Source organism: Pseudophryne corroboree, chromosome 12, assembly GCF_028390025.1.
Source record: "Pseudophryne corroboree isolate aPseCor3 chromosome 12, aPseCor3.hap2, whole genome shotgun sequence".
In the NCBI taxonomy this organism is placed as follows: domain Eukaryota; kingdom Metazoa; phylum Chordata; class Amphibia; order Anura; family Myobatrachidae; genus Pseudophryne; species Pseudophryne corroboree.
The window spans coordinates 169,490,740-169,517,804 of NC_086455.1; the positions used below are offsets into that span (position 1 = coordinate 169,490,740).

Sequence of the window (27,065 nt, forward strand, 5' to 3'; positions counted from 1 at the left end):
GCCGTATGGGATCTGTATCACCTGACCACTGTCGTGTCCATGACATCTTCTGGGTGATATGGACAACGTACTTATCTTGATGCCAGAGAGCAAATATCCCTCTGTGCATCTCACGTACATATATATAGAATGCATCCTATTAAATGCTCTATATGAATAAAATATTTTCAGTCAGGGAATCCGACCAAGCCAACCCAGCACTGCATCTCCAGGCTGATGGCGATCGCTGGTCGCAGTATAACCACCGTATGTGTGTATATACTTTTTAGGATATCTTTCCAGCTTCCTATCAGCTGGCTCCTTGAGGGCGGCCGTATCTGGAGACGGTAACGCCACTTGATAAGCGTGTGAGCGCCTTATCACCCTAAGGGGTGTTTCCCAACGCGCCCTAATTTCTGGCGGGAAAGGGTATAACGCCAATATTTGCTATCGGGGTAACCCCACGCATCATCACACACTTCATTTTATTTTATCTGATTCAGGAAAAACTACAGGTAGTTTTTTCACTCCCACATAATACCCTTTTTTGTGGTACTTGTAGTATCAGAAATATGCAACACCTCCTTCATTGCCCTTAACGTGTGGCCCTAATGAGAAATACGTTTGTTTATTCACCGTCGACACTGGATTCAGTGTCCGTGTCTGTGTCTGTGTCGACCGACTGAGGTAAATGGGCGTTTTTAACGCCCCTGACGGTGTTTCTGAGACGCCTGGACCGGTACTAATAGTTTGTCGGCCGTCTCACGTCGTCAACCGACCTTGCAGCGTGTTGACATTCTCACGTAATTCCCTAAATAAGCCATCCATTCCGGTGTCGACTCCCTAGAGAGTGACATCACCATTACAGGCAATTGCTCCGCCTCCTCACCAACATCGTCCTCATACATGTCGACACACACGTACCGACACACAGCACACACACCGGGAATGCTCTGACAGAGGACAGGACCCACACTAGCCCTTTGGGGAGACAGAGGGAGAGTTTGCCAGCACACACCAAAACGCTATAATTATATAGGGACAACCTTATATAAGTGTTTTCCCTTATAGCATCTTTATATATATCTCAATATCGCCAAAATCAGTGCCCCCCCTCTCTGTTTTAACCCTGTTTCTGTAGTGCAGTGCAGGGGAGAGCCTGGGAGCCTTCTCTCCAGGCTTTCTGTGAGAGAAAATGGCGCTGTGTGCTGAGGAGATAGGCCCCGCCCCTTTTTCGGCGGGCTCGTCTCCCGCTATTTAGTGAATCTTGGCAGGGGTTAAATATCTCCATATAGCCTCTGGGGGCTATATGTGAGGTATTTTTCGCCAAAAAAGGTTTTCATTTGCCTCCCAGGGCGCCCCCCTCCCAGCGCCCTGCACCCTCAGTGACTGCCGTGTGAAGTGTGCTGAGAGGAAAATGGCGCACAGCTGCAGTGCTGTGCGCTACCTTTAGAAGACTGCAGGAGTCTTCAGCCGCCGATTCTGGACCTCTTCTTACTTCAGCATCTGCAAGGGGGCCGGCGGCGCGGCTCCGGTGACCATCCAGGCTGTACCTGTGATCGTCCCTCTGGAGCTGATGTCCAGTAGCCAAGAAGCCAATCCATCCTGCACGCAGGTGAGTTCACTCCTTCTCCCCTAAGTCCCTCGTTGCAGTGGTCCTGTTGCCAGCAGGACTCACTGTAAAATAAAAAACCTAAGCTAAACTTTCTCTAAGCAGCTCTTTAGGAGAGCCACCTAGATTGCACCCTTCTCGGCCGGGCACAAAAATCTAACTGGAGTCTGGAGGAGGGTCATAGGGGGAGGAGCCAGTGCACACCACCTGATCGGAAAGCTTTACTTTTTGTGCCCTGTCTCCTGCGGAGCCGCTATTCCCCATGGTCCTTTCAGGAACCCCAGCATCCACAAGGACGATAGAGAAAGGTTTGTATAACAAGTCAGCCATTGTGTATTTTTCCTGAGCTTTGCAGTAAAGGACAGATCATTTATGTATAGTGCGGATACATGCAGAAATCTATTATACAGGTTGAGTATCCCATACCCAAATATTCAGAAATACGGAATATTTCAAAATAAGGAATTTTTTGAGTGAGATAGTGAAACCTTTGTTTTCTGATGGCTCAATGTACACACACTTTGTTTTATACACAAAGTTATTAAACATATTGTATTAAATGACCTTCAGGCTGTGTGTATAAGGTGTATATGAAATATATATGCATTCTGTGCTTAGACTTAGGCCCCATCGCCATGATATCTCATTATGGTATGCAATTATCCCAAAATACGGAAAAATCCGATATCCAAAATACTTCTGGTCCCAAGCATTTTGGATATGGGATACTCAACCTGTATTGGATCTTGAAACACAAATCACTATTAGCTGAATTCCCATTTAATATACAATAATAATTAGAATAAACTTTGGACAAAACTTTTAAGAATACATCTGTCCCACGCAAGCAAATCTGATTACTGAAAACCCATATCCTATTTAGGAGTATAGACTTTACCAATTTATCCTTAAAGAAGTCCAAAGAAACATGCGGCTGTAAGTAATACTGTTACAATTTGCTGTCCTCTGCGTGTAATAGCGTCATAGATATATGATATTGTTTTTTATTGAAAGACTATTTTAGTGAGTACACTCCAATTCTCTAGAACAGTGATGGGGAACCTTTGGCACTCCAGCTGTTTTTGAACTACACATCCCAGCATGCCCTGCTACAGTTTTGCTATTTGGCCGTGCTAAAACTGTAGCAGGGCATGCTGGGATGTGTAGTTCAACAACAGCTGGAGTGCCAAAAGTTCCCCGTCACTGCTCTAGAATATTCTTAAAACTCACATACTTTACCAAATCTTAAACACAGTTTGTATATATAGATTATGATCAATGCATTGTTCAGAGCAGTGTTTCCCAAACTCGGTCATCAAGGAACCCTAACATTCCAGGTTTATGGGATATCCATGCTTAAGCACAGGAGACGTCCTGCAGTCAATTTGATTATATCATCTGCGCGCACACACAGATATCCTTAAAACCTGGAATGTTGGGGTGTCTTGAAGACAGTCTCTGAAACCCTGATTTAGGGTATCTGCCTTCATAGGTCTTAATCCTGGGTCTGGGACTCCAGGTCGACACCAAAAAGAACGACACCTTAGGTCGACACCAATTGGTCGACACCTGAAATAGGTCGACATGGGGGCGGGAATCGACATGAGTTTTTAAATGTTTTTTTGGGGGGTCGTTTTCTTCGAACAGTAACCAGGAACCCCAATTAGTGCAGCACCGTGTCCCCTCGCATGGTGAGCGAAGGCCGTTCCCAATTGTAGTCCACGTGGATCGTAAACTATGAAAAAGTTCAAAAGTTGTGGGGATTTTTTTTTTAAAACGCACGTCGACCTTTTTCCATGTCGACCTTTTGTCCATGTCATTATATTACAAGTGTCGACCAATTGGTGTCAACCTAAGGTGTGTCGACCTGGAGTCTGGATACCCGTAATCCTATCTTTTTAATTCTGTATAGTATTAACTGTTGTAATTTTTATTTTACACATTTCAAATAATGCCCTTCTATATAAATAAGGAGAAAGTGAAACATAAAAAATAAATATATAGAGTAAAGTGAACAGGACATATACAGATACAGAATTTAATAATGAGGCTAGACGTGTTTATAAATGTTCCCTGTATTTATTTATCTGGCCTCCTACGTGTCCCGTGTGTTATACAATATTTACTAGTCTGCAGAATAGAAGATTGCTCTTAATAGATTTAGCGTTGCAAAATAGATAAAGAAACTGAAAGTATCCATGTAACAGTGCTGCAGAAACATAAATATTATAAAAATCACAGCGGACTGCTCTCCGGGTAAGAGCTGTCCTTTGCAATGATAGGACAACACGGTTTAACACTCGGGAGTCCTATCTGCACGTGCGTTGGCTGACGCACATACTGCACGGTGCTGGGAGGGATAATATTGGATCTCTCTGAGGAAAATGCAACAAGAAGCCCATAGTCTTCTATTAGGTAATGCCATTTAAAGATGGCTTTATCCACTGAGTCAAGAATGGTGCATATGCGAAAAGTGGCCAAACCTCAGAAAACTGCATTTTCAGAAGGTTTGACCACACAAAAAAAATAAAATAAAAAAAGTGAATTGATCGTGCCCACCGATTGAGTTCAATGGCTGATATCTGTTATTTTCTTGTAACGGGCGTATTAATTGTCTGCAACCATTATGTATCTATTCCTGCTCTTTGCGGTGCTTTTCCGCACATTGCATTTAGTCGGTTCCTACAAACAGTGATTTCAAGCTCAGACTGGTCCTATGCGTTACGTAATGTACCTCTAGTCTAATTACCCTGGCCATACACAAGTACACTATTATTAATACCGGTCAGAATTGAGGCTATAGACCACATCAAGTGAACGCTGACACACATTTTGCTGCTTTTTCTGGCATTGAAAAATATATATCCCATAGTGGAGGTGAATTCTTTGTATCCTATAGATTGTACGCTTGCGAGCAGGGCCTTCCTACCTCTATGTCTGTATGTTTACTTTTTACCCAGTTTTGTTCTTTGTAAAGCACAACGGAATATGCTGCGCTATATAAGAAACTGTTAATAAATAATAATCTCATAAATGATTGCTGTAATGTTAGTATGCTAGGTTGTCGCTACCAAGCTATAATATATTTTGATTAATGCTCTTTGTAATAAATATGACCGCACCAATAGCCAGGTTTCAGTACACTGCGCATTGAAGTGAACCAGTTTTACCTCTCCGTTGTGTATGTAAATCCCACAAAAGGAAGGTGGAAGCCTGAAAACCCGCTGTGTGTACTGGGGGGAACCATTTCCTGCAGGGAATAAAAGAACGCATGAACAAGAAATATGGGACATTGTAAAGCCAGCACACAGACAGCACAATATACTGTTTCTTTTTCATCCACTAGGGGTCACTGGAGTACTCTTGGGATATGGACGGGCTTCCGTAGGAACACAGCACTGAATATTTAAATTTAGTAACACTCCACCCCTCCATATCCCTGAGCACTTACTCAGTGTTTTTTCTGTGCTGAACGTGGCAACACATGCTTAGCTGAAGTCACGGTTTTGTTGAAGAAACTTTTATTTATTTTTATTTTTATTTTTTCTACTGTTTGACCACATCCCTGTCCCCCTTCCAAAAGGCAGGGTCAGGGATAGTGCAGCTGCTGATTGCAGCACGGGCGTGTCGGGCCTCTCTGAAAGAGCTCCCTCACAGCCCTCACATCCTCCTGCACTGGCTGGCCGGCGCTTACTGAAAAGCCCCGTCGGAGCCTCCGCACGTCTGCAGGAGTGAGGTATGTGAAACGGGGCGGTCAGCTCCCGCTGCCGCCCCGACGTGTGGAGACATAGTGCTGGGTGACGGCAAGGAGCGGCTGCATTCCACCCCGCTCAGGCGGCCGCACGTTCGTCCACAGACCTCCGTGCAGGCACCGCGGCTCTCTCCACTCAGGCGCCCGCACGTTCGTCACAGACCTCCGTGCAGGCGCAGCGGCTCTCCCCTCTCAGGCGCCCGCACGTTCGGCCACAGACCTCCGTGCAGGCGCAGCGGCTCTATCCACTCAGGCGCCCACACGTTCGGCCACAGACCTCCGTGCAGGCGCCGCGGCTCTCCCCGCTCAGGTACCCGCCCGTTAGGCCACAGCCTCCGGCCAGGCACCTCGGAACGCTACCTTGGTAGCTGACACGCTATATATAGGAGCCCACCGCTGGGACACACGTAGCGCTCTACGATACCCGCTGGGGGCCCACACGCTGCGCTGCCGCTGTAATACGATAAACAGCCATTACAGGGGGGACATATCAGTGAAATACTGCAGCAGCAGAGGGATTGTTACAGTATAATCAGTGCATGCACTGTGATTATGTGTATAAGTATAGCAGGGCAGCCATTTTAACAGCTTCCTGTGTCTTCCTCTGTGATTCCAGAACGTTCCTGTCCTACATCTCTTCTCCACCGGAGGCGCAGGGGTGTTCGTGGGAATTTGGGATCAAATTTCATAGTACTGGCCACGTGTATTGCACTGGGCCAGATATATATACAGAGCCACCTTATTGCTATTTTACTGAGTCGTGCAGGTGTCTGTGTTTTGTGTATTGTATTGTCTGTCGCCATAATGAGTAAGGCACCAGCAAAAACTAAAAAGCATATTTGCAAAGTATGTGGCAGTGTGTTACCGGTTGGATCTACCACATGTAACGTATGTTTTGTGGATTCCGTTCAGAATACCATTTCTGCTCCGGTTTTGCAACCAATTTCATCACCGGACCCTCCGTGGGGTATGTTAGTAAATGTACTGGAGAAATTTCAGACTGAAATGACCGCTGCTCGTCTGGAGCGAGAAACGCTAAGATCTGAGTCTAGGGTGAGACCGCCAGAACTACCGGAGGCGTCTCAGCCTTGCGTAGGGTCCAAATCCATTTTGGGCAAACGGGATAATTTTCATATGTCTTATGATTTTCCAGTGTCTGCTATGTTGCAGTCTGACGATTCCATCCCAGACCTCACGGAACACGATGAGGGGGAGGAGGGCGAAGTGGAGTCAGACGGCGAGGATGTTAACAGTTCCGGCATTGATGATCTCATCAGAGCGGTACGGCAGTCGCTAAGGTTTCCTGAAGCTGAGCAGCCTCTCACCAATGATCAGGTCATATTTACTAAACGACGGAAGACGCCAGTAAGTTTTCCTGTGTCGGATTCTCTAAATCAGATGTTAGTAGAATCCAGACAGAATCCAGATAAACGGTTTTCTATACCTCGCAGATTTAAGTCTAGTTATCCGTTTCCAGAATCGGTAACGGGTACATGGGAGAATCCACCAATAGTTGATTCTTCAGTGTCAAAGCTTACCAAGAAATTAACCATACCAGTGCCATCAGCTACTACGCTTAAAGATCCGTCAGATCGTAAGATAGAAACTATGCTTAAATCCATGTATGTAGCAGCAGGTGTGATGCTAAGACCTGGATTGGTTGGCATTTGGGTCACTAAGGCGCTCATAATATGGCTTACAGAACTCAAATCGGCTTTACATGACGAAAACCTGATAATTCAGGTGAATCAAATGATTGAGGCTGTAGAGTATCTCTGTACAGCGTCTACTGACGTCTGTCAGCTCACTTCTCGTATTTCATCTTCGCTAGTTACGGCACGAAGAGCACTCTACCTGCGTACTTATCAAGCGGAGGCAGAGGTCAAACGAAGTATAGAGGCGTTGCCTTACGATGGCAAGAAGTTGTTTGGTCCAGACTTGGACGCATGGATTAAGGAGGCTACGGGAGGTAAGTCTGTGTTCTTACCATTGCCTCCACCTGCGCCAAGAAGAAGGTACGCTGGACCTTCGTTCAAATCCTTTAGACCTCAGCCCTTTCGAGGACGTGGCAGAGGATCAGCCACGCCTGCTAGACGTGGTCGAGGACGTGGTTTCCATCAAACCAACACAACTCGCCAAGACGCTAAGGTTACCGACAAGCCAGTGGCATGACGGGTTACCAGCCCATCTCGGTTCTCCAATTGTGGGAGCACGCCTTCAGACGTTCCATGGGGCGTGGTTCCACACATCCGCGGAGGGCTGGATTCGCAATTTAGTGTTAAAAGGTTACAAAATAGAGTTCGACTGTCTGCCGCCTCTGCGGTTTTTCAAGACAGGATTGCCTCTGTCGGACGACAAGAGGAGAGTTTTGCAAATTGCCATTCAGTCCTTACTGGATTCGGCAGTGTTGATTCCGGTCCCTGTACACCAACAGGGTCAGGGTTATTATTCAAGCCTGTTTGTGGTCCCGAAGCCGGATGGCTCAGTCAGACCAATATTGAACTTAAAGGGCCTCAATCAGTACGTAACTTACTACAGATTCAAAATGGAGTCTCTACGGTCGGTGATTGCGGGGTTAGAGACCAAGGAATTTATGATTGCGCTAGACCTCAAGGATGCGTACTTACACATTCCAATTTGGCAGCCTCATCAGAAATTCTTACGATTTGCAATACGCCAGAACCATTACCAGTTTCAGGCTCTGCCGTTTGGCCTGTCATCAGCGCCTCGGGTATTCACCAAAGTAATGTCTGTGATGATAGCTCACCTCAGATCCCTGGGAGTGACGATAGTTCCGTATTTAGACGATCTGCTCATCAAAGCTCCGTCTCAACAGATACTTACCCAACATGCGCTGCTAACTTACAATGTATTGGTTCACCACGGTTGGATTGTCAATTTCAAGAAATCACATCTGATTCCGTCTCAACGCCTTCAGTTCCTAGGTATGATTCTCGATACGGTCAATCAAAGGATTTACCTACCACAACAGAAAGTACAAATGCTACGCCATCTAGTACAATTAGTACTCAAACCACGCACAGTGTCGGTACACTTGTGCATTCGCCTGTTAGGCACAATGGTGGCAGCTTTCGAGGCGCTTCAGTTCGGGAGATTTCACTCTCGTCCATTTCAGCTGAACGTGCTTGCCCAGTGGTCGGGCTCGCATCTGCAGATTCACCACAGAGTGAGGTTGTCACCAATAGCAAGAGTTTCTCTGCTATGGTGGCTCAAGGAACACAATTTAACCGCAGGAAGACGGTTCGGAGTTTGCAATTGGATAATTCTAACTACGGACGCCAGTCTCAGAGGTTGGGGAGCGGTAATTCAAAATTGTCAGCTCCAGGGTCTCTGGGCGGATCACGAAAAATTGCTGTCAATAAATGTTCTAGAACTCCGCGCGATTTTCAATGCGCTACGACAAGCGGTGCACATGGTTCGCTCTCAGCCTGTCCAAGTGCAGTCGGACAATGCGACAGCGGTCGCATACATCAACAAACAAGGAGGAACGAGAAGCCGCATGGCAATGCGGGAAGTAGCTCGAATCCTCAATTGGGCAGAATACCACCAGGTGATATTGTCGGCCGTGTTCATTCCGGGAGTGGACAACTGGGAAGCGGATTATCTCAGTCGTCGGGATCTTCACCCAGGCGAATGGTCATTAAATCCAGAAGTGTTTCACATGTTGGTTCAGCGATGGGGTTATCCTCAGGTGGACCTGATGGCATCTCGACACAATCATCAAACGCCCCAGTATGTGTCCAGAACAAGAGATCCAAAGGCAGTCGCGGTGGATGCTCTCACTGTCGCGTGGCCGTACAGTCTGGTGTATCTGTTTCCACCGTTTCCGCTGCTCCCTCTGGTGCTAAAACGGATCAAAAGAGAGTCGCTCACAGTCATACTAGTGGCGCCTCATTGGCCTCGGAGAGCTTGGTTCTCGGATCTTCGAGGATTACTCGCAGACGATCCGTGGCCGCTCCCGATACGTCCAGACCTGTTACAACAGGGTCCTTTTCTTTACCCCGATTTAGCGCGGCTGCGTTTGACGGGGTGGCTGTTGAGACCGCCCTCTTAAAAAGAGAGGGCATTCCAGATTCAGTTATACCAACCATGTTACGAGCTAGGAAGCCGGTTACGGCAGCTCATTATTACAGAATATGGCGTGCCTATATAGGTTGGTGTGAAGCTCGGAAATTTCCGACATCAGCTTTCAAGTTATGCCGCCTTTTGTTGTTTCTACAATCAGGCTTAGATGGAGGTTTGCGTTTATCTACACTAAAGGTGCAGGTATCTGCTTTGTCAATTTACTTTCAAAGACGATTGGCTCTATTGCCGTCTATACGCACCTTTCTCCAAGGTGTAGTCAGGGTACAGCCTCCTTTCATTCCACCTACAGCGCCATGGGACTTGAATCTGGTTTTGGAGTTCTTACAGTCTTCATATTTTGAACCCTTACAACAAGTGGATATAAAGTTTCTCACTTGGAAAACAATTTTTCTCTTAGCCTTAGCTTCGGCAAGGCGTGTTTCGGATTTGGGTGCCTTGTCATGCAAGCCACCGTATTTGGTGTTTCATGATGACAGAGCGGAACTTCGGACGAATCCCGCCTTCTTACCAAAGGTAGTGTCATCTTTTCACATCAATCAACCAATAGTAGTTCCTGTGTTGACAGCACAGTCTGGAACTCTGGATGTGGTTCGTGCGTTACGCGTTTATGTAACCCGAACGTCTTCAGTTCGTAAGACGGATACGTTATTTGTTCTCTATGATGCTGCCAAGATGGGTTGGCCAGCATCTAAACAAACTTTATCCAGATGGATAAAACTGACCATACGCCAGGCTTACCTTCATGCTAGGTTACAACCGCCTACGTCAGTAACCGCTCATTCCACACGTTCTGTGGGAACTTCATGGGCAGCTGGTCGTGGGGCTTCTGCGACGCAGCTTTGCCGGGCGGCTACATGGTCTTCAGTGCACACGTTTGTGCGCTTTTACAAGTTTGATACTTTTGCGGCATCAGCATCTAGCTTTGGCCGCCTAGTGTTACAAGTGCCAAACTGCTCTCCCGCCCACGGGGGAAGCTTTGGTACGTCCCAAGAGTACTCCAGTGACCCCTAGTGGATGAAAAAGAAAGTAGGATTTTGGTACTTACCAGGTAAATCCTTTTCTTTGAATCCATAGGGGTCACTGGACGCCCACCCAGAGCAGTTTACTTACTTGGGGTTAGTTCTGAGGATCTTATGGTAACACATTTTCACCGACTGGTTCAAGTTACAAGTGCTGGTTAGGGTGTCAACTGTTAGTTGTCAGTAACGTTATGGGTTAACTTCGTTATTGTCAGTTATGTTATATGTAATACTCCATTATTAACCTCTCTTAATTCCTGTTCGGCTCAGTAAAAAACACTGAGTAAGTGCTCAGGGATATGGAGGGGTGGAGTGTTACTAAATTTAAATATTCAGTGCTGTGTTCCTACGGAAGCCCGTCCATATCCCAAGAGTACTCCAGTGACCCCTATGGATTCAAAGAAAAGGATTTACCTGGTAAGTACCAAAATCCTACTATCATATGTCATCTGATACGACCACAAAGACTCTAGAAACTGGGGAAATGGAAGCCGTCTGTGGCCCAAGCAGCAATAGTAAAGGTAATGTGCTTGTGTTCCCATTGGCTACAGACAGAAAGGATATCTGGATAAGGTGCACAGGTGAATGGTGCAAACAGCACATTGGGGGTCATTCCGAGTTGTTCGCTCGTTGCCGATTTTCGCTATGCTGCGATTTGTTGCCAATTGCGCATGCGCAAGGCATGCAGGGCGCATGCGCTTAGTTATTTAATTAGAAACTTAGTTTTGCTGTGGATCCTGCGGCGCTTTTCAGTCGCACTGCTGATCGGTAAATGATTGACAGGAAAGGGGCATTTCTGGGAGGTAACTGAGCATTTTCCAGGAGTGTGCTAAAAAACGGGGGAGTGTCAAGGAGAAACGGGGGAGTGTCAAGGAGAAACGGGGGAGTGTCAAGGAGAAACGGGGGAGTGTCAAGGAGAAACGGGGGAGTGTCAAGGAGAAACGGGGGAGTGTCAAGGAGAAACGGGGGAGTGTCAAGGAGAAACGGGGGAGTGTCAAGGAGAAACGGGGGAGTGTCAAGGAGAAACGGGGGAGTGTCAAGGAGAAACGGGGGAGTGTCAAGGAGAAACGGGGGAGTGTCAAGGAGAAACGGGGGAGTGTCAAGGAGAAACGGGGGAGTGTCAAGGAGAAACGGGGGAGTGTCTGGAGAAACGGGGGAGTGTCTGGAGAAACGGGGGAGTGTCTGGAGAAACGGGGGAGTGTCTGGAGAAACAGGGGAGTGTCTGGCCGAACGCAGGGCGTGTTTGTGACGTCAAACCAGGAACTAAACGGACTGAGCTGATCGCAATCTGTGAGTAGGTCTGGAGCTACTCAGAAACTGCAAAGAATTATTTAGTAGCAGTTCTGCTAATCTTTCGTTCGCTATTCTGCTAAGCTAAGATACACTCCCAGAGGGCAGTGGCCTAACGTGTGCAATGCTGATAAAAGCAGCCAGTGAGCGAACAACTCGGAATGAGGGCCATTGCTGTCACTATTCCACACAAGTTACTACAAATGGTGAGAATTTTCAGTTAAATTAAGGTAAAGACCTTTAACTCCAACTTACCGGATTCCTCAGGATGTCATCATCCACATCAAAGTTTGACGTGTCGGACGGACTGCTGACATCGGGAATATAAGGTGCTTCCATATTCCTGATGTTCTCCCAGTTGATTCCTTCAAAAAACGGGTGTGTTTTAAAGTCGTCTATCCCATTCTGTCCCAGCCTGCGCTCTCTGCTGCAGATCAGCCGCTGGATCAGATCCTTAGCCGACTCCGATACATCCCCGATGTGTGAGGGGAACTGGAATCTCTCCTACAAAAGTGATCGTACGCAGGAGAGTTATTACTGGGTGTCAGCTCTTCAGCTGTGCGGGACAGGGGTAATGTAAGGAAGTCGTCTTACTGTAGATTTAAAAGCATTTTTTTTTTACTTTTAAACTTTCCACAAACCTGTGATGGGGTTTAAGAAATAAGATGTCTAGAAGAAGCATGCGTAAAGGGAGCAGAGAGAGGCACACCCGCAGGCTGCTGAATGAGCGCACACGCAGGCCGGCACACTATTTAGGGCTGGTGAAATAGCCGAGCGTAACCACAGTGTAGAAAGGACCTTGGGGAACAAACACAGTATCTGATAGGTCTAAGCTACATTTAGTTTGGTCACCGTCAGGATAAAAGATTCACATAGGTCAGTCAATACAGATGCTTTATTATATATATTAATTCTAACTGTCCCAGAGTCTGCGTATACTTTCTATAAACTAACTACAGCTGATCTTCCAAATCCTGTAACCTAATATAATGATCTGCAATGCTGAGATAATCTGATCTTTATAACTCTGTAAAGTAACATCATTATTATTAGCCCCGCAATAAGGAAGACGCTCTGCAGAAGTCTACTTCAGAATTGAATTGCTCACAAACAGAGTTGGAGATGAAGGGAAGATATAATACTGATACGGAACGGTCTGGTGGAAATTATGGGCAAGGCATGAGAACTGTACAGACATTGCTGGCAGCTTAGAGTGCTCAGCAATAGAACGTGAATGCCGCACACGGAGCTGGAAGTGCACCATGGGCCGCTTAGTGCTCAGCAATAGAACGGAATGCCGCACACGGAGCTGGAAGTGCACCATGGGCCGCTTAGTGCTCAGTATTAGGACGTGAATGCCGCACACTGAGCTGGAAGTGCACCATGGGCCGCTTAGTGCTCAGCATTAGGACGTGAATGCCGCACACTGAGCTGGAAGTGCACCATGGGCCGCTTAGTGCTCAGCATTAGGACGTGAATGCCGTACACTGAGCTGGAAGTGCACCATGGGCCGCTTAGTGCGCAGCATTAGGACGTGAATGCCGCACACTGAGCTGGAAGTGCACCATGGGCCTCTTAGTGCTCAGCATTAGGACGTGAATGCCGCACACTGAGCTGGAAGTGCACCATGGGCCGCTTAGTGCTCAGTATTAGGACGTGAATGCCGCACACTGAGCTGGAAGTGCACCATGGGCCGCTTAGTGCTCAGTATTAGGACGTGAATGCCGCACACTGAGCTGGAAGTGCACCATGGGCCGCATAGTGCTCAGTATTAGGACGTGAATGCCGCACACTGAGCTGGAAGTGCACCATGGGCCGCTTAGTGCTCAGTATTAGGACGTGAATGCCGCACACTGAGCTGGAAGTGCACCATGGGCCGCTTAGTGCTCAGTATTAGGACGTGAATGCCGCACACTGAGCTGGAAGTGCACCATGGGCCGCTTAGTGCTCAGTATTAGGACGTGAATACCGCACACTGAGCTGGAAGTGAACCATGGGCCGCTTAGTGCTCAGTATTAGGACGTGAATGCCGCACACTGAGCTGGAAGTGCACCATGGGCCGCTTAGTGCTCAGTATTAGGACGTGAATGCCGTACACTGAGCTGGAAGTGCACCATGGGCCGCTTAGTGCTCAGCATTAGGACGTGAATGCCGCACACTGAGCTGGAAGTGCACCATGGGCCGCTTAGTGCTCAGTATTAGGACGTGAATGCCGCACACTGAGCTGGAAGTGCACCATGGGCCGCTTAGTGCTCAGTATTAGGACGTGAATACCGCACACTGAGCTGGAAGTGAACCATGGGCCGCTTAGTGCTCAGTATTAGGACGTGAATGCCGCACACTGAGCTGGAAGTGCACCATGGGCCGCTTAGTGCTCAGTATTAGGACGTGAATGCCGTACACTGAGCTGGAAGTGCACCATGGGCCGCTTAGTGCTCAGCATTAGGACGTGAATGCCGCACACTGAGCTGGAAGTGCACCATGGGCCGCTTAGTGCTCAGTATTAGGACGTGAATGCCGCACACTGAGCTGGAAGTGCACCATGGGCCGCTTAGTGCTCAGCAATAGAACGTGAATGCCGCACACTGAGCTGGAAGTGCACCATGGGCCGCTTAGTGCTCAGTATTAGGACGTGAATGCCGCACACTGAGCTGGAAGTGCACCATGGGCCGCTTAGTGCTCAGCAATAGAACGTGAATGCCGCACACTGAGCTGGAAGTGAACCATGGGCCGCTTAGTGCTCAGTATTAGGACGTGAATGCCGTACACTGAGCTGGAAGTGCACCATGGGCCGCTTAGTGCTCAGCAATAGAACGTGAATGCCGCACACTGAGCTGGAAGTGAACCATGGGCCGCTTAGTGCTCAGTATTAGGACGTGAATGCCGCACACTGAGCTGGAAGTGAACCATGGGCCGCTTAGTGCTCAGCAATAGGACGTGAATGCCGTACACTGAGCTGGAAGTGCACCATGGGCCGCTTAGTGCTCAGTATTAGGACGTGAATGTCGCACACTGAGCTGGAAGTGCACCATGGGCCGCTTAGTGCTCAGCATTAGGACGTGAATGCCGCACACTGAGCTGGAAGTGCATCATGGGCCGCTTAGTGCTCAGTATTAGGACGTGAATGCCGCACACTGAGCTGGAAGTGCACCATGGGCCGCTTAGTGCTCAGCATTAGGACGTGAATGCCGTACACTGAGCTGGAAGTGCACCATGGGCCGCTTAGTGCGCAGCATTAGGACGTGAATGTCGCACACTGAGCTGGAAGTGCACCATGGGCCGCTTAGTGCTCAGTATTAGGACGTGAATGCCGCACACTGAGCTGGAAGTGCACCATGGGCCGCTTAGTGCTCAGTATTAGGATGTGAATGCCGCACACTGAGCTGGAAGTGCACCATGGGCCGCTTAGTGCGCAGCATTAGGACGTGAATGCCGCACACTGAGCTGGAAGTGCACCATGGGCCGCTTAGTGCTCAGTATTAGGACGTGAATGCCGCACACTGAGCTGGAAGTGCACCATGGGCCGCTTAGTGCTCAGTATTAGGACGTGAATGCCGCACACTGAGCTGGAAGTGCACCATGGGCCGCTTAGTGCTCAGTATTAGGACGTAAATGCCGCACACTGAGCTGGAAGTGCACCATGGGCCGCTTAGTGCTCAGTATTAGGACGTGAATGCCGCACACTGAGCTGGAAGTGCACCATGGGCCGCTTAGTGCTCAGCATTAGGACGTGAATGCCGCACACTGAGCTGGAAGTGAACCATGGGCCGCTTAGTGCTCAGTATTAGGACGTGAATGCCGCACACTGAGCTGGAAGTGCACCATGGGCCGCTTAGTGCTCAGTATTAGGACGTGAATGCCGCACACTGAGCTGGAAGTGCACCATGGGCCGCTTAGTGCTCAGCATTAGGACGTGAATGTCGCACACTGAGCTGGAAGTGCACCATGGGCCGCTTAGTGCTCAGTATTAGGACGTGAATGCCGCACACTGAGCTGGAAGTGCACCATGGGCCGCTTAGTGCTCAGCAATAGAACGTGAATGCCGCACACGGAGCTGGAAGTGCACCATGGGCCGCTTAGTGCTCAGCAATAGAACGTGAATGCCGCACACTGAGCTGGAAGTGCACCATGGGCCGCTTAGTGTTCAGCATTAGGACGTGAATGCCGCACACTGAGCTGGAAGTGCACCATGGGCCGCTTAGTGCTCAGCATTAGGAAGTGAATGCCGCACACTGAGCTGGAAGTGCACCATGGGCCGCTTAGTGCTCAGCATTAGGACGTGAATGCCGCACACTGAGCTGGAAGTGAACCATGGGCCGCTTAGTGCTCAGCATTAGGACGTGAATGCCGCACACTGAGCTGGAAGTGCACCATGGGCCGCTCAGTGCTCAGCATTAGGACGTGAATGCCGCACACTGAGCTGGAAGTGCACCATGGGCCGCTTAGTGCGCAGCATTAGGACGTGAATGCCGCACACTGAGCTGGAAGTGCACCATGGGCCGCTTAGTGCTCAGCATTAGGACGTGAATGCCGCACACTGAGCTGGAAGTGAACCATGGGCCGCTTAGTGCTCAGCATTAGGACGTGAATGCCGCACACCGAGCTGGAAGTGCACCATGGGCCGCTTAGTGCGCAGCATTAGGACGTGAATGCCGCACACTGAGCTGGAAGTGCACCATGGGCCGCTTAGTGCTCAGCATTAGGACGTGAATGCCGCACACTGAGCTGGAAGTGCACCATGGGCCGCTTAGTGCTCAGTATTAGGACGTGAATGCCGCACACTGAGCTGGAAGTGAACCATGGGCCGCTTAGTGCTCAGCATTAGGACGTGAATGCCGCACACTGAGCTGGAAGTGCATCATGGGCCGCTTAGTGCTCAGTATTAGGACGTGAATGCCGCACACTGAGCTGGAAGTGCACCATGGGCCGCTTAGTGCTCAGTATTAGGACGTGAATGCCGCACACTGAGCTGGAAGTGCACCATGGGCCGCTTAGTGCTCAGTATTAGGACGTGAATGCCGCACACTGAGCTGGAAGTGCACCATGGGCCGCTTAGTGCTCAGTATTAGGACGTGAATGCCGCACACTGAGCTGGAAGTGCACCATGGGCCGCTTAGTGCTCAGCATTAGGACGTGAATGCCGTACACTGAGCTGGAAGTGCACCATGGGCCGCTTAGTGCTCAGCATTAGGACGTGAATGCCGCACACTGAGCTGGAAGTGCACCATGGGCCGCTTAGTGCTCAGCATTAGGACGTGAATGTCGCACACTGAGCTGGAAGTGCACCATGGGCCGCTTAGTGCTCAGTATTAGGACGTGAATGTCGCACACTGAGCTGGAAGTGCACCATGGGCCGCTTAGTGCTCAGTATTAGGACGTGAATGCCGCACACTGAGCTGGAAGTGCACCATGGGCCGCTTAGTGCTCAGTATTAGGACGTGAATGCCGCACACTGAGCTGGAAGTGCACCATGGGCCGCTTAGTGCTCAGCAATAGAACGTGAATGCCGCACACTGAGCTGGAAGTGCACCATGGGCCGCTTAGTGTTCAGCATTAGGACGTGAATGCCGCACACTGAGCTGGAAGTGCACCATGGCCGCTTAGTGCTCAGCATTAGGAAGTGAATGCCGCACACTGAGCTGGAAGTGCACCATGGGCCGCTTAGTGCTCAGCATTAGGACGTGAATGCCGCACACTGAGCTGGAAGTGAACCATGGGCCGCTTAGTGCTCAGCATTAGGACGTGAATGCCGCACACTGAGCTGGAAGTGCACCATGGGCCGCTTAGTGCTCAGCATTAGGACGTGAATGCCGCACACTGAGCTGGAAGTGCACCATAGGCCGCTTAGTGCTCAGTATTAGGACGTGAATGCCGCACACTGAGCTGGAAGTGCACCATGGGCCGCTTAGTGCTCAGTATTAGGACGTGAATGCCGCACACTGAGCTGGAAGTGCACCATGGGCCGCTTAGTGCTCAGCATTAGGACGTGAATGCCGCACACTGAGCTGGAAGTGCACCATGGGCCGCTTAGTGCTTAGCATTAGAATGTGAATGCCGCACACTGAGCTGGAAGTGCACCATGGGCCGCTTAGTGCTCAGCATTAGGACGTGAATGCCGCACACTGAGCTGGAAGTGCACCATGGGCCGCTTAGTGCTCAGCATTAGGACGTGAATGCCGTACACTGAGCTGGAAGTGCACCATGGGCCGCTTAGTGCTCAGTATTAGGACGTGAATGTCGCACACTGAGCTGGAAGTGCACCATGGGCCGCTTAGTGCTCAGTATTAGGACGTGAATGCCGCACACTGAGCTGGAAGTGCACCATGGGCCGCTTAGTGCTCAGTATTAGGACGTGAATGTCGCACACTGAGCTGGAAGTGCACCATGGGCCGCTTAGTGCTCAGTATTAGGACGTGAATGCCGCACACTGAGCTGGAAGTGCACCATGGGCCGCTTAGTGCTCAGCATTAGGACGTGAATGCCGCACACTGAGCTGGAAGTGCACCATGGGCCGCTTAGTGCTCAGCATTAGGACGTGAATGCCGTACACTGAGCTGGAAGTGCACCATGGGCCGCTTAGTGCTCAGTATTAGGACGTGAATGTCGCACACTGAGCTGGAAGTGCACCATGGGCCGCTTAGTGCTCAGTATTAGGACGTGAATGCCGCACACTGAGCTGGAAGTGCACCATGGGCCGCTTAGTGCTCAGTATTAGGACGTGAATGTCGCACACTGAGCTGGAAGTGCACCATGGGCCGCTTAGTGCTCAGCATTAGGACGTGAATGCCGCACACTGAGCTGGAAGTGCACCATGGGCCGCTTAGTGCTTAGCATTAGAATGTGAATGCCGCACACTGAGCTGGAAGTGCACCATGGGCCGCTTAGTGCTCAGCATTAGGACGTGAATGCCGCACACTGAGCTGGAAGTGCACCATGGGCCGCTTAGTGCTCAGCATTAGGACGTGAATGCCGTACACTGAGCTGGAAGTGCACCATGGGCCGCTTAGTGCTCAGTATTAGGACGTGAATGTCGCACACTGAGCTGGAAGTGCACCATGGGCCGCTTAGTGCTCAGTATTAGGACGTGAATGCCGCACACTGAGCTGGAAGTGCACCATGGGCCGCTTAGTGCTCAGTATTAGGACGTGAATGTCGCACACTGAGCTGGAAGTGCACCATGGGCCGCTTAGTGCTCAGTATTAGGACGTGAATGCCGCACACTGAGCTGGAAGTGCACCATGGCCCGCATGGCATCAGACTGTTACAGGGGTATCGGACAGAAAATCTGCCCTATTTAATTACATACACGTTGTAACCCTTTATTAATTAAGGATCAGACACGGTAGGCCAATCAGGATCTTGCCTACAAGACATTACAAGGAGGTTCCCTTATAGGATAGCATGCCTAAGCAGATGAAACGTAAAAGACATTCACCCTTCACAAAATAATAAATATAATAAACTATTCTGTTAAATGTAAATATGAGAAGGCCCCCTCAGGAAAATACATGAAAGGCCTCTCTAACCTGAAAGTGGGGAATGCATAAGGTACACCTCATTCTATGTCACCATTCTGTACAGGATACAAGTAATCCAAGTTCAGTGCTGCCTCGTTCCCTGTCAGATCACCCTGGGGTGTGATAGGAGATCGGGGCGGTCGGGATGCCAGCAGTCACATAATCGACTGCAGTATCTCGATTTTTAGAATGCTGACAGAGGACAGGGTTATTAATTTACCCCCCTGACCCCCCCCCCCCCCCCAATATTATCCGTGAAGAAGCCTCCACCTCTCCCGCTAATGGAAAACCAGTTTCACGCTCACCTTGTGATTCATGATCTTCCCATAGGTTTCCACCAGGGACTCTGCGTAGAAGGGGGTCTCTCCGTAAAGCATTTCATACATGCAGACACCCAGAGACCACCAGTCGCACTCTGGGCCGTATTTCCCCATCCCATCTTCCATGGCTTGCAAGATTTCAGGGGAGATATAGTCGGGGGTCCCCACGGCCACTGAAGACTGCACCTAAACAGAAGCAGAAGACTGTATAAACCAGGTCCATTAAGAGAAAATTAGGGGGAATCTGGAATTATGCACATCTCCCAGACACCAGAAAAAACATTTGTGTACAGATTTAAATGACCCTGACAGAGTATGAGGACAGCGAGTGGAGGCAGCCATGTCATCGGCTCAATTAAGTTTTTTAAATTCCACTTGGAAGATCTGCGGTGAACCATTAGGATAATTTCTGACCAGTAACATTTATTTGGAAAGCATGAAAATAAGGCTTTTTGGTTGTCGCCAAGCAGGGGAGCAGAAATGAAGGTCACATATTAATTGATAAATGGTTTAAATTATAAAATTTCTCCATTCGTGCATGCGATACAGCAGGAGATAGCCACATATTCACAAACACAAACTTACAGTGCCGTCATCATGCATCTTTAAACACGACCCGAAGTCTGCAAGTCGAATATGGCCATTCATGTCGAGGAGGACGTTATCCGGTTTAATATCCCTAGAGGAAGAAGAAGGAGACGACTTGGTGAAATGAAAGCCATGTACAACGCATTAAGAAACTATGGGGCAGATGTATTAAGCCTGGAGAAGTGATAAAGCAGTGATAAGTGGAAGGTGATAACGCACCAGCCAATCAGCTCTTAACTGTTAATTTACATATTGGAGCTGACTGGCTGGTGTGTTATCACCTAGCACTTATCACTTCTCCAGGCTTAATACATCTGCCCCAATGTAACATCAACTGTCCATCTCAACACAACTACTATCTGAGCTGCACGAGCTGCTATAGGGGGTCTTTCCGAATTGATCGCTAGCTGCATTCGTTCGCTGTGCAGCGATGAGGCAAAAAAAGGCACTTCTGCGCATGCGTACGTGGCGCAATGCGCACACGCGACGTACTATTACAACAAACGTTGTAGTTTCACACAGGGTCTAGCGATGCTTTTCAGTCGAACTGGCTGCCGCAGAGTGATTGACATGAAGTGGGCGTTTCTGGGTGTCAACTGACCGTTTTCAGGGAGTGTTCGGAAAAACGCAGGCGTGCCAGTAAAAATGCAGGCGTGGCTGGGCGAACGCAGGGCGTGTTTGTGACGTCAAAACAAAAACTGAATGGTCTGAAGTGATCGCAAGCACTGAGTAGGTTTTGAGATACCCTGAAACTGCACAAAAAAACTTTGTAGCCGCTCTGCGAACCTTTCGTTCGCACTTCTGCTAAGCTAAAATACACTCCCAGTGGGCGGCGGCATATCGTTTGCATGGCTGCTAAAAACTGCTAGCGAGTGAACAACTCGGAATGACCACCTTAGACTGTAAGCCTGCGAGCAAGGCCCTCTTACCTCTATGTGTGCCTATTATTACCCAGTCCTGTTTTATTACGGTTTAATTCCCAACTGCAAAGCACATCGGAATATGCTGGCGTTATATGAAACATTTCTAATCAATTCACATGATCTAACAATACCACTGACTAGCTACATATTTGGAATGGACAGGTACTAGGACGTTATAAAAGGATAATTGAGAAGTATAAAAGCAAATACAAAGTTTCAGCTTTTCGGACCTTTAGGAGTTACACACGGGGGACTGGCCAATTACATCTGCTTGTGAGAATCTTTGTGGCCGGTATACAATACTCGGGTCTCACTGCTTACTAAGAAAGAGGTTGTCCAGTAAACAAACGTGGACACAGTTTCCGCCCCTCCTCATTTGCATACCAGAGCCACGGACACTTAGAATTAAATGCCAACAATAAAGAAAATTTTAAAAAATACACTTTTCCAGGAACAAATAGCGAGCACATGTACTGAAAACACAAAATAATAATTTACTACGACATATAAGCTTTACTATAACAAAAAGTACATGCAAGTTTTAGCAGCTCATTGTAATAGCTATTTGGGAAACTACTGTATTGCTCTAAGTTTTAATGCAAGATAAACAGAATAAGACATTGATAACAAGATGGTCAACTTTGGAGACGCTTGTGTTTTGCTGAACTTGTTTCAAACTTCCAACAAGTCAGGTTCTGCTACAAACTGGTGGCCCCGGTGGACACGTCCGTGCCTCAAGTATACACTGCTCAGCTGTAACATTAAAACCACTGACTGGTGAATGGAATAACATTGATTAACTGGTTACAATGGCAGCTGTCCAGGGTGGGATATGTTAGTCAGCAAGTGAACAGTTAGTTCTTGAAGCTGATGTGTTGGAAGCAGGAAAAATGGGCAAGCGTAAGGATCTGAGCAACGTTGACATAGGCCAAATTGTGATGGCTAGATGACGGAGTCAGAATCTCCAAAAAGGCAGGTCTTGGGAGGTGTACCCAGTATTCAGTGGTTAGTACTGACCTAAAGTGGTCCAAGGAAGGACAACCTATGAACCGGTAACAGGGTCATGCATACCCAAGGCTCACTGCTGAGCGAGGGGAACGCAGGCCAACTCCGAAAGTGCCTACAATGGGCACATGAACCTAGAACAATGGAAAGAGGAGGCCTGGTCTGATGAATCACATTGATTTTTTTTACATCAAGTGGACGGCCGGTTGAGTGTGCATCGTTTACCTGGGGAAGAGATGGCACCAGGATGCACTATGAGAAGACGGCAAGCTGGCGGAGGAAGTGTGATGCCCTGGGCAATGTTCTTCTGGGAAACATTGGGTCTTTTCATATGGTTGTTACTTTGACATGTAATACCTACCTAACATTGTTACAGACCAAGTACACCCCTTCATGGTAGCGGTTTTCCCTGACAGCAGTGGCCTCTGTCAGCAGGATAATGTACCCTGCCACACAGATGTTCAGGAATGGTCTGAGGAACACAATAAAGAGCTCAAAGTGGCCTCCAAATTCCCAGTCTTAATCCAATCGAGCATCAAAGTCCAAGGCATGAGGCCTCACCTCACAAGTTGCAGGACTTAAAGGACCTGCTGCTAACGTCTTGTGCCAGATACTACAGGACACCGTCAAAGGTCTTGTGGAGTCTATGCCTTGATGTATCAGAGCTGTTTTGGTGACATTAGGCGGCCTACACAATATTCCATGTCAAGGTTGATCAGAGCACATCCTTAGAAAGGGATACAGCCAGCGGTACCTCAGCTCTTCCTGATCATCAAGCCCAAACATAGGGGGTTATTCAGAGATGAACGCAAATTGCTGCATACGCAGCCAGATCTGCGTTCATCTCTGCACATGCTGGGGGGCCGCCCAGCGCAGGACAAGGCTGCCTCCCGATGCGTTCGCAATCTAATTGTGGACGCATCGGATGTAGGGTTGACCCCTGGCAGCACACCCTGGGTACACTGTCAGGCGGTCGGCCGACATTTTTTTGTTCGGAGCAGCTGCGTGAGGTCACGCAGCCGCCCTGAAAACGGTACTGCCCCCCGCAACGCCGCTTCGCCACCCGGCAAACGCCCACCACGGTGAATCACACTGCGGTCGCATACATCAGGGATGCGACTGCAATGTGTAAGCCCCTCAGCCGCTGCGCATGTGCAGTGAGCCGCATTAGCGGACCGGGTCTGAATGACCCCCATAGTTCCAGGCAGGAATTTTAAAACAGGCCCAACTAATACCAGAATACTTTGGCAGGTGTAGCCTACTGAAAGTTGTAGTGCTACCGCTAAACACAACGCTGCCTACTGGATGTACTTTGGCTTAAGGGTGCCCAGGATGGACGGTTGATACTAATTCTCAGTCTGACCGGATGACGGAGCTCGGCCGGCATTTACTGCTTACCAAAGCCTTGAACTTTACGTTGGAAACAAAACTGTACAGCGTGTTCTTCTCTTTCCGCTGTAATTTCCTAACATGAAACAATAGGAAGCCTTAAAGCCACAGACTAGTGCACCCACCAGTGGAAACACCACCCTGGCTCCCTGACCACTGCATCTCATAATTGTTCCTTACAGTTACAGCACAGTCCCCCGCCCCCAGTAAACTTACCATTCTGGCTCAGCTCTCTGATCACTGCACCCCATAAACATGCCTTACACAGTTACAGCGCAGCCCCCCCCCCCCCCTCCCCAGATATCCCACACTGGTTCTTTGTACACTACACATAATTATTCCTTAGTTACAGCACAGTCCCCCACACCACCTGCGCGCACATCCCGGATCTCTGATCACTGCACCCCATAATTACTAAAAAGGTACAGCAAAGCCCACCCTACCACATGTGGAAATCGCATCTCTGATCGCTGTACCCCATAATTATTCCTTACAGTTACAGCACAGTCCCCACCACCGGGTGGATATACCACCCTGGCTCTTGGACCAGACTCCCCCAGTTCTATAGTAAATCTGAACACACTGACAATCCAACACAATATTGCTAAAGATCTAAAATAAGATTTTCTCTAGCTAACTAAACTGTTCTGTGTCCGATGATCTCAACCAAGTGTCAGTAAAGGCAGGAGGCACCACTACACAACCATTACTTTGTTCCTTCTAGTCTTCCTCTACTGGCATGAGCACAGCTCTTCCCACATGCAGGTAGGTGGGAAAAATAAACCGTAGTACGCCACATGTTCATGAAAACAGACTAAAGAATAAAGCAGAGGCTGCAGACAGTACTACAGGTAGACGTCACCGATTTCCTGATCCACCACTACAACCCCGATGTTTCCCTGTGGAAATCCTATGAACCCTGCTGCGGAAAGCAGTAATTATTACACATGCATCCAGAGTATATGGTAATGTAGACTTACTGTATGGTACAGTAGCGGCAAAGACAACATAACCAAGGGAAGGACATCACCATATACTAGGTGTCCTATAGAAGCACATTCAGGGTTCAAAGGTGGTCTGTGCATTTTGAGCAACACGAGGTCTTAGTTTTAAGTTTAAAGTATATAAAAAGTTTTCTGTTCCTGCAAACTGGAATGAAATCAGCATCCACCAGTAATCTGAATGTTTTCATAGCTGGATTGTTTGAAATTATATTTATCCAAGTCACTCCACCATAATGACCTCTCTCAAGAAAGGACGCCTCGGACACGAGACCCCCGGTCAGACACCTAACACGTACAATAAAAAGTTCTCCCACATCAGAACAAACATACAATTAGGTTTTAAAACTAGCTCAGCAAATAATCTGGAAGGTCAGTCATCTGCCCTTCACACAGGAGTCACAGGAAGAGCAGACTGCCGGTGGAAAGAAGTGTTAAGTAAGCCTGGGACTCTCACGGCTGTCTCAGGGGTAGGCAAAGTGTTAAATAAGTACATGAGGAATGCTGGCCTGGCAGGCCGTCTAAACTGTTTCTGACATTGCACAATAAAAACAGCCAGTGCAAATATTGACTGTATGGTCTACAAGCGGAGGCTCCAGCATAAGCAGACGTGGGTGTTGTTACTGTGACACAGCGCATTACTGTAAAAGGGAATAGCAGTGTTCTGTTTGGCATCAATATGAAAACCTGTAGGGTCAACGTCTCCTCTTTTGCGATGGGGAAAAAAACCAAAACACATTGGTCTGCCCTGATGCCTGTAAATCACCCTCCACCACGCTCAGGCCTCTTGAATGGAAAAACTGTCTTGTACAGCTTAAGTGACCACGAGCTCAGAACACCGCCGTTACGGCAAGCCTACAACGCTACTGATCGGGTCAACGTGCCGCAGAATGGAAAAGAATAATGTGACAATCCAGTTGGCAGATGCATCACAAACTTTTTTAGTGATGGTTATACATTATCAGTGATTCTGAATCACATTGCCGACATATACATCAACAACAAAGCGAACACAACCCCCTCCCCCCCAACCTGAGGATTTATTGTACCCTATTAATTAGAAACATTGATAATTTATAATCACTTCCAAATTTGCCAATTGGCGACATGCTTAGTTCATGTTTCTTGACCCACACACGCCGGAACAAAGGTGATCATGTTAGTAATAAATCAAATATTTAACCTCTCCCACACTATGCTAGGTTGGGTATATTCTGTTGATATTCATCATATTAACACTGATGAACACTGGTTATTTAACTGGTAGCGGTTCTTCCACGGCATGTTCTAGGTCCTGTGGTAACGCTGACTTCCAGCTGTCGTCCATTAGTTCTAGTGGGGAGTAGGCTTAACCCCTAGCTCTCACCTCCTGCAGCCTAAGTGGTATATTTACGAAGGTGTGAGGTTTTTATTTTTACTTTTTTAGACGTGATGTTGCCTATAGCAACTAATCAGGTTCTAGCTATTATCTTCTAGAAGCAACTAGATAAATGTCAAGTGGAATCTGATTAGTTGCTATGGCTTGCTATTGGTTGCGATCTCCACTTCTAAAAAAACAAAACTTACACGTTAGTAAATATACCCCTAACACACACTAGTGCCTAACCCTTACCCTCCCAGTCCTGGAGTCCGAGCCTAACCCTACCCCTACCATACTCCAGCCTAGCCCTAATGAAACCACTAGTGCCTAACCCTAATTCTCCGCTCCCTGCGGAATGTTGATATTTCAATAATGTCTACATCATAACTGTTGCCATTGTGGCGTCAACATTTTGACTGTCGACATTATAGGGTGTATTCGATTCATATCGGATCCTTTCCAAAGGAAAGGATCCGACATGAGTGTATTCAATGGCCGGCCAAATCGGACAGGTTTGGCCCGTTCCAGAAAATAGCAATCCGACTTCAGCCTGTCCGGGGCCGGGTCAGATACCCGCCCTGCAAACGCTTGGACACGCCTGCGCTTTTCCAACCACTCCCTGAAAACGGTCAGTTGCCACCCACGAACGCCTTCTTCCTGTCAATCTCCTTGCAATCGGTTGTGCGAATGGATTCTTCGTAAAACCCATCGCACAGCAACGATCCGCTTTGTACCCGTGCGACGCGCCTGCGCATTGCAGTGTATACGCATGCGCAGTTCTAACCTGATTGCAGCGCAACGAAAAAACCTAGCGTGCGATCAGGTCTGAATGACCCCCATTGTCGTAAACGGGGCTAAAACCTGTCGGGTTTGGCAGCGCTTCCGACAATACACGTGAAGCCACCGATCTGCGTGCATTCCCACAGGCTTCCGACAAGTCGGATTTCCCAACTTGTCAGAAAAAAAAAAGGGGTCACATTGAATAGGTCGGAACCCCTTCCAACCTAAACCTGTCGGAAACTGCCGTCTTTCCGACAAGATGGCAGTTTCCGACAATATGAATGCATCCCCTACAACATATCTGTGAGCATCTATAGGATGGGATTAAGTGGGATAAAATAACAAAGGGATAGTAGCGTTTGTGAAAATATGCAAATCGCCAAGGAGAGTAAAACAAACCCTAAAATATTTTTTAAGTATATAA

The 27,065-nt window shown here is 48.5% G+C and overlaps 1 protein-coding gene across 2 annotated transcripts in view; it reads right to left on the reverse strand.

Annotated features, from left to right (window-relative positions):
• Window positions 1-27,065, reverse strand: part of CDC42BPB (CDC42 binding protein kinase beta) — a 177,092-nt gene that overhangs the window by 82,118 nt on the left and 67,909 nt on the right. For both annotated transcript variants that reach the window (XM_063948486.1, XM_063948485.1), the window contains exons 6-9: window positions 20,181-20,274; window positions 19,581-19,781; window positions 12,014-12,262; window positions 4,762-4,841 (exon numbers count right to left, since the gene is read on the reverse strand). In XM_063948486.1, coding sequence (XP_063804556.1) covers window positions 4,762-4,841; window positions 12,014-12,262; window positions 19,581-19,781; window positions 20,181-20,274 — 624 coding nt within the window. The remainder of the gene's footprint in view (window positions 1-4,761; window positions 4,842-12,013; window positions 12,263-19,580; window positions 19,782-20,180; window positions 20,275-27,065) is intronic.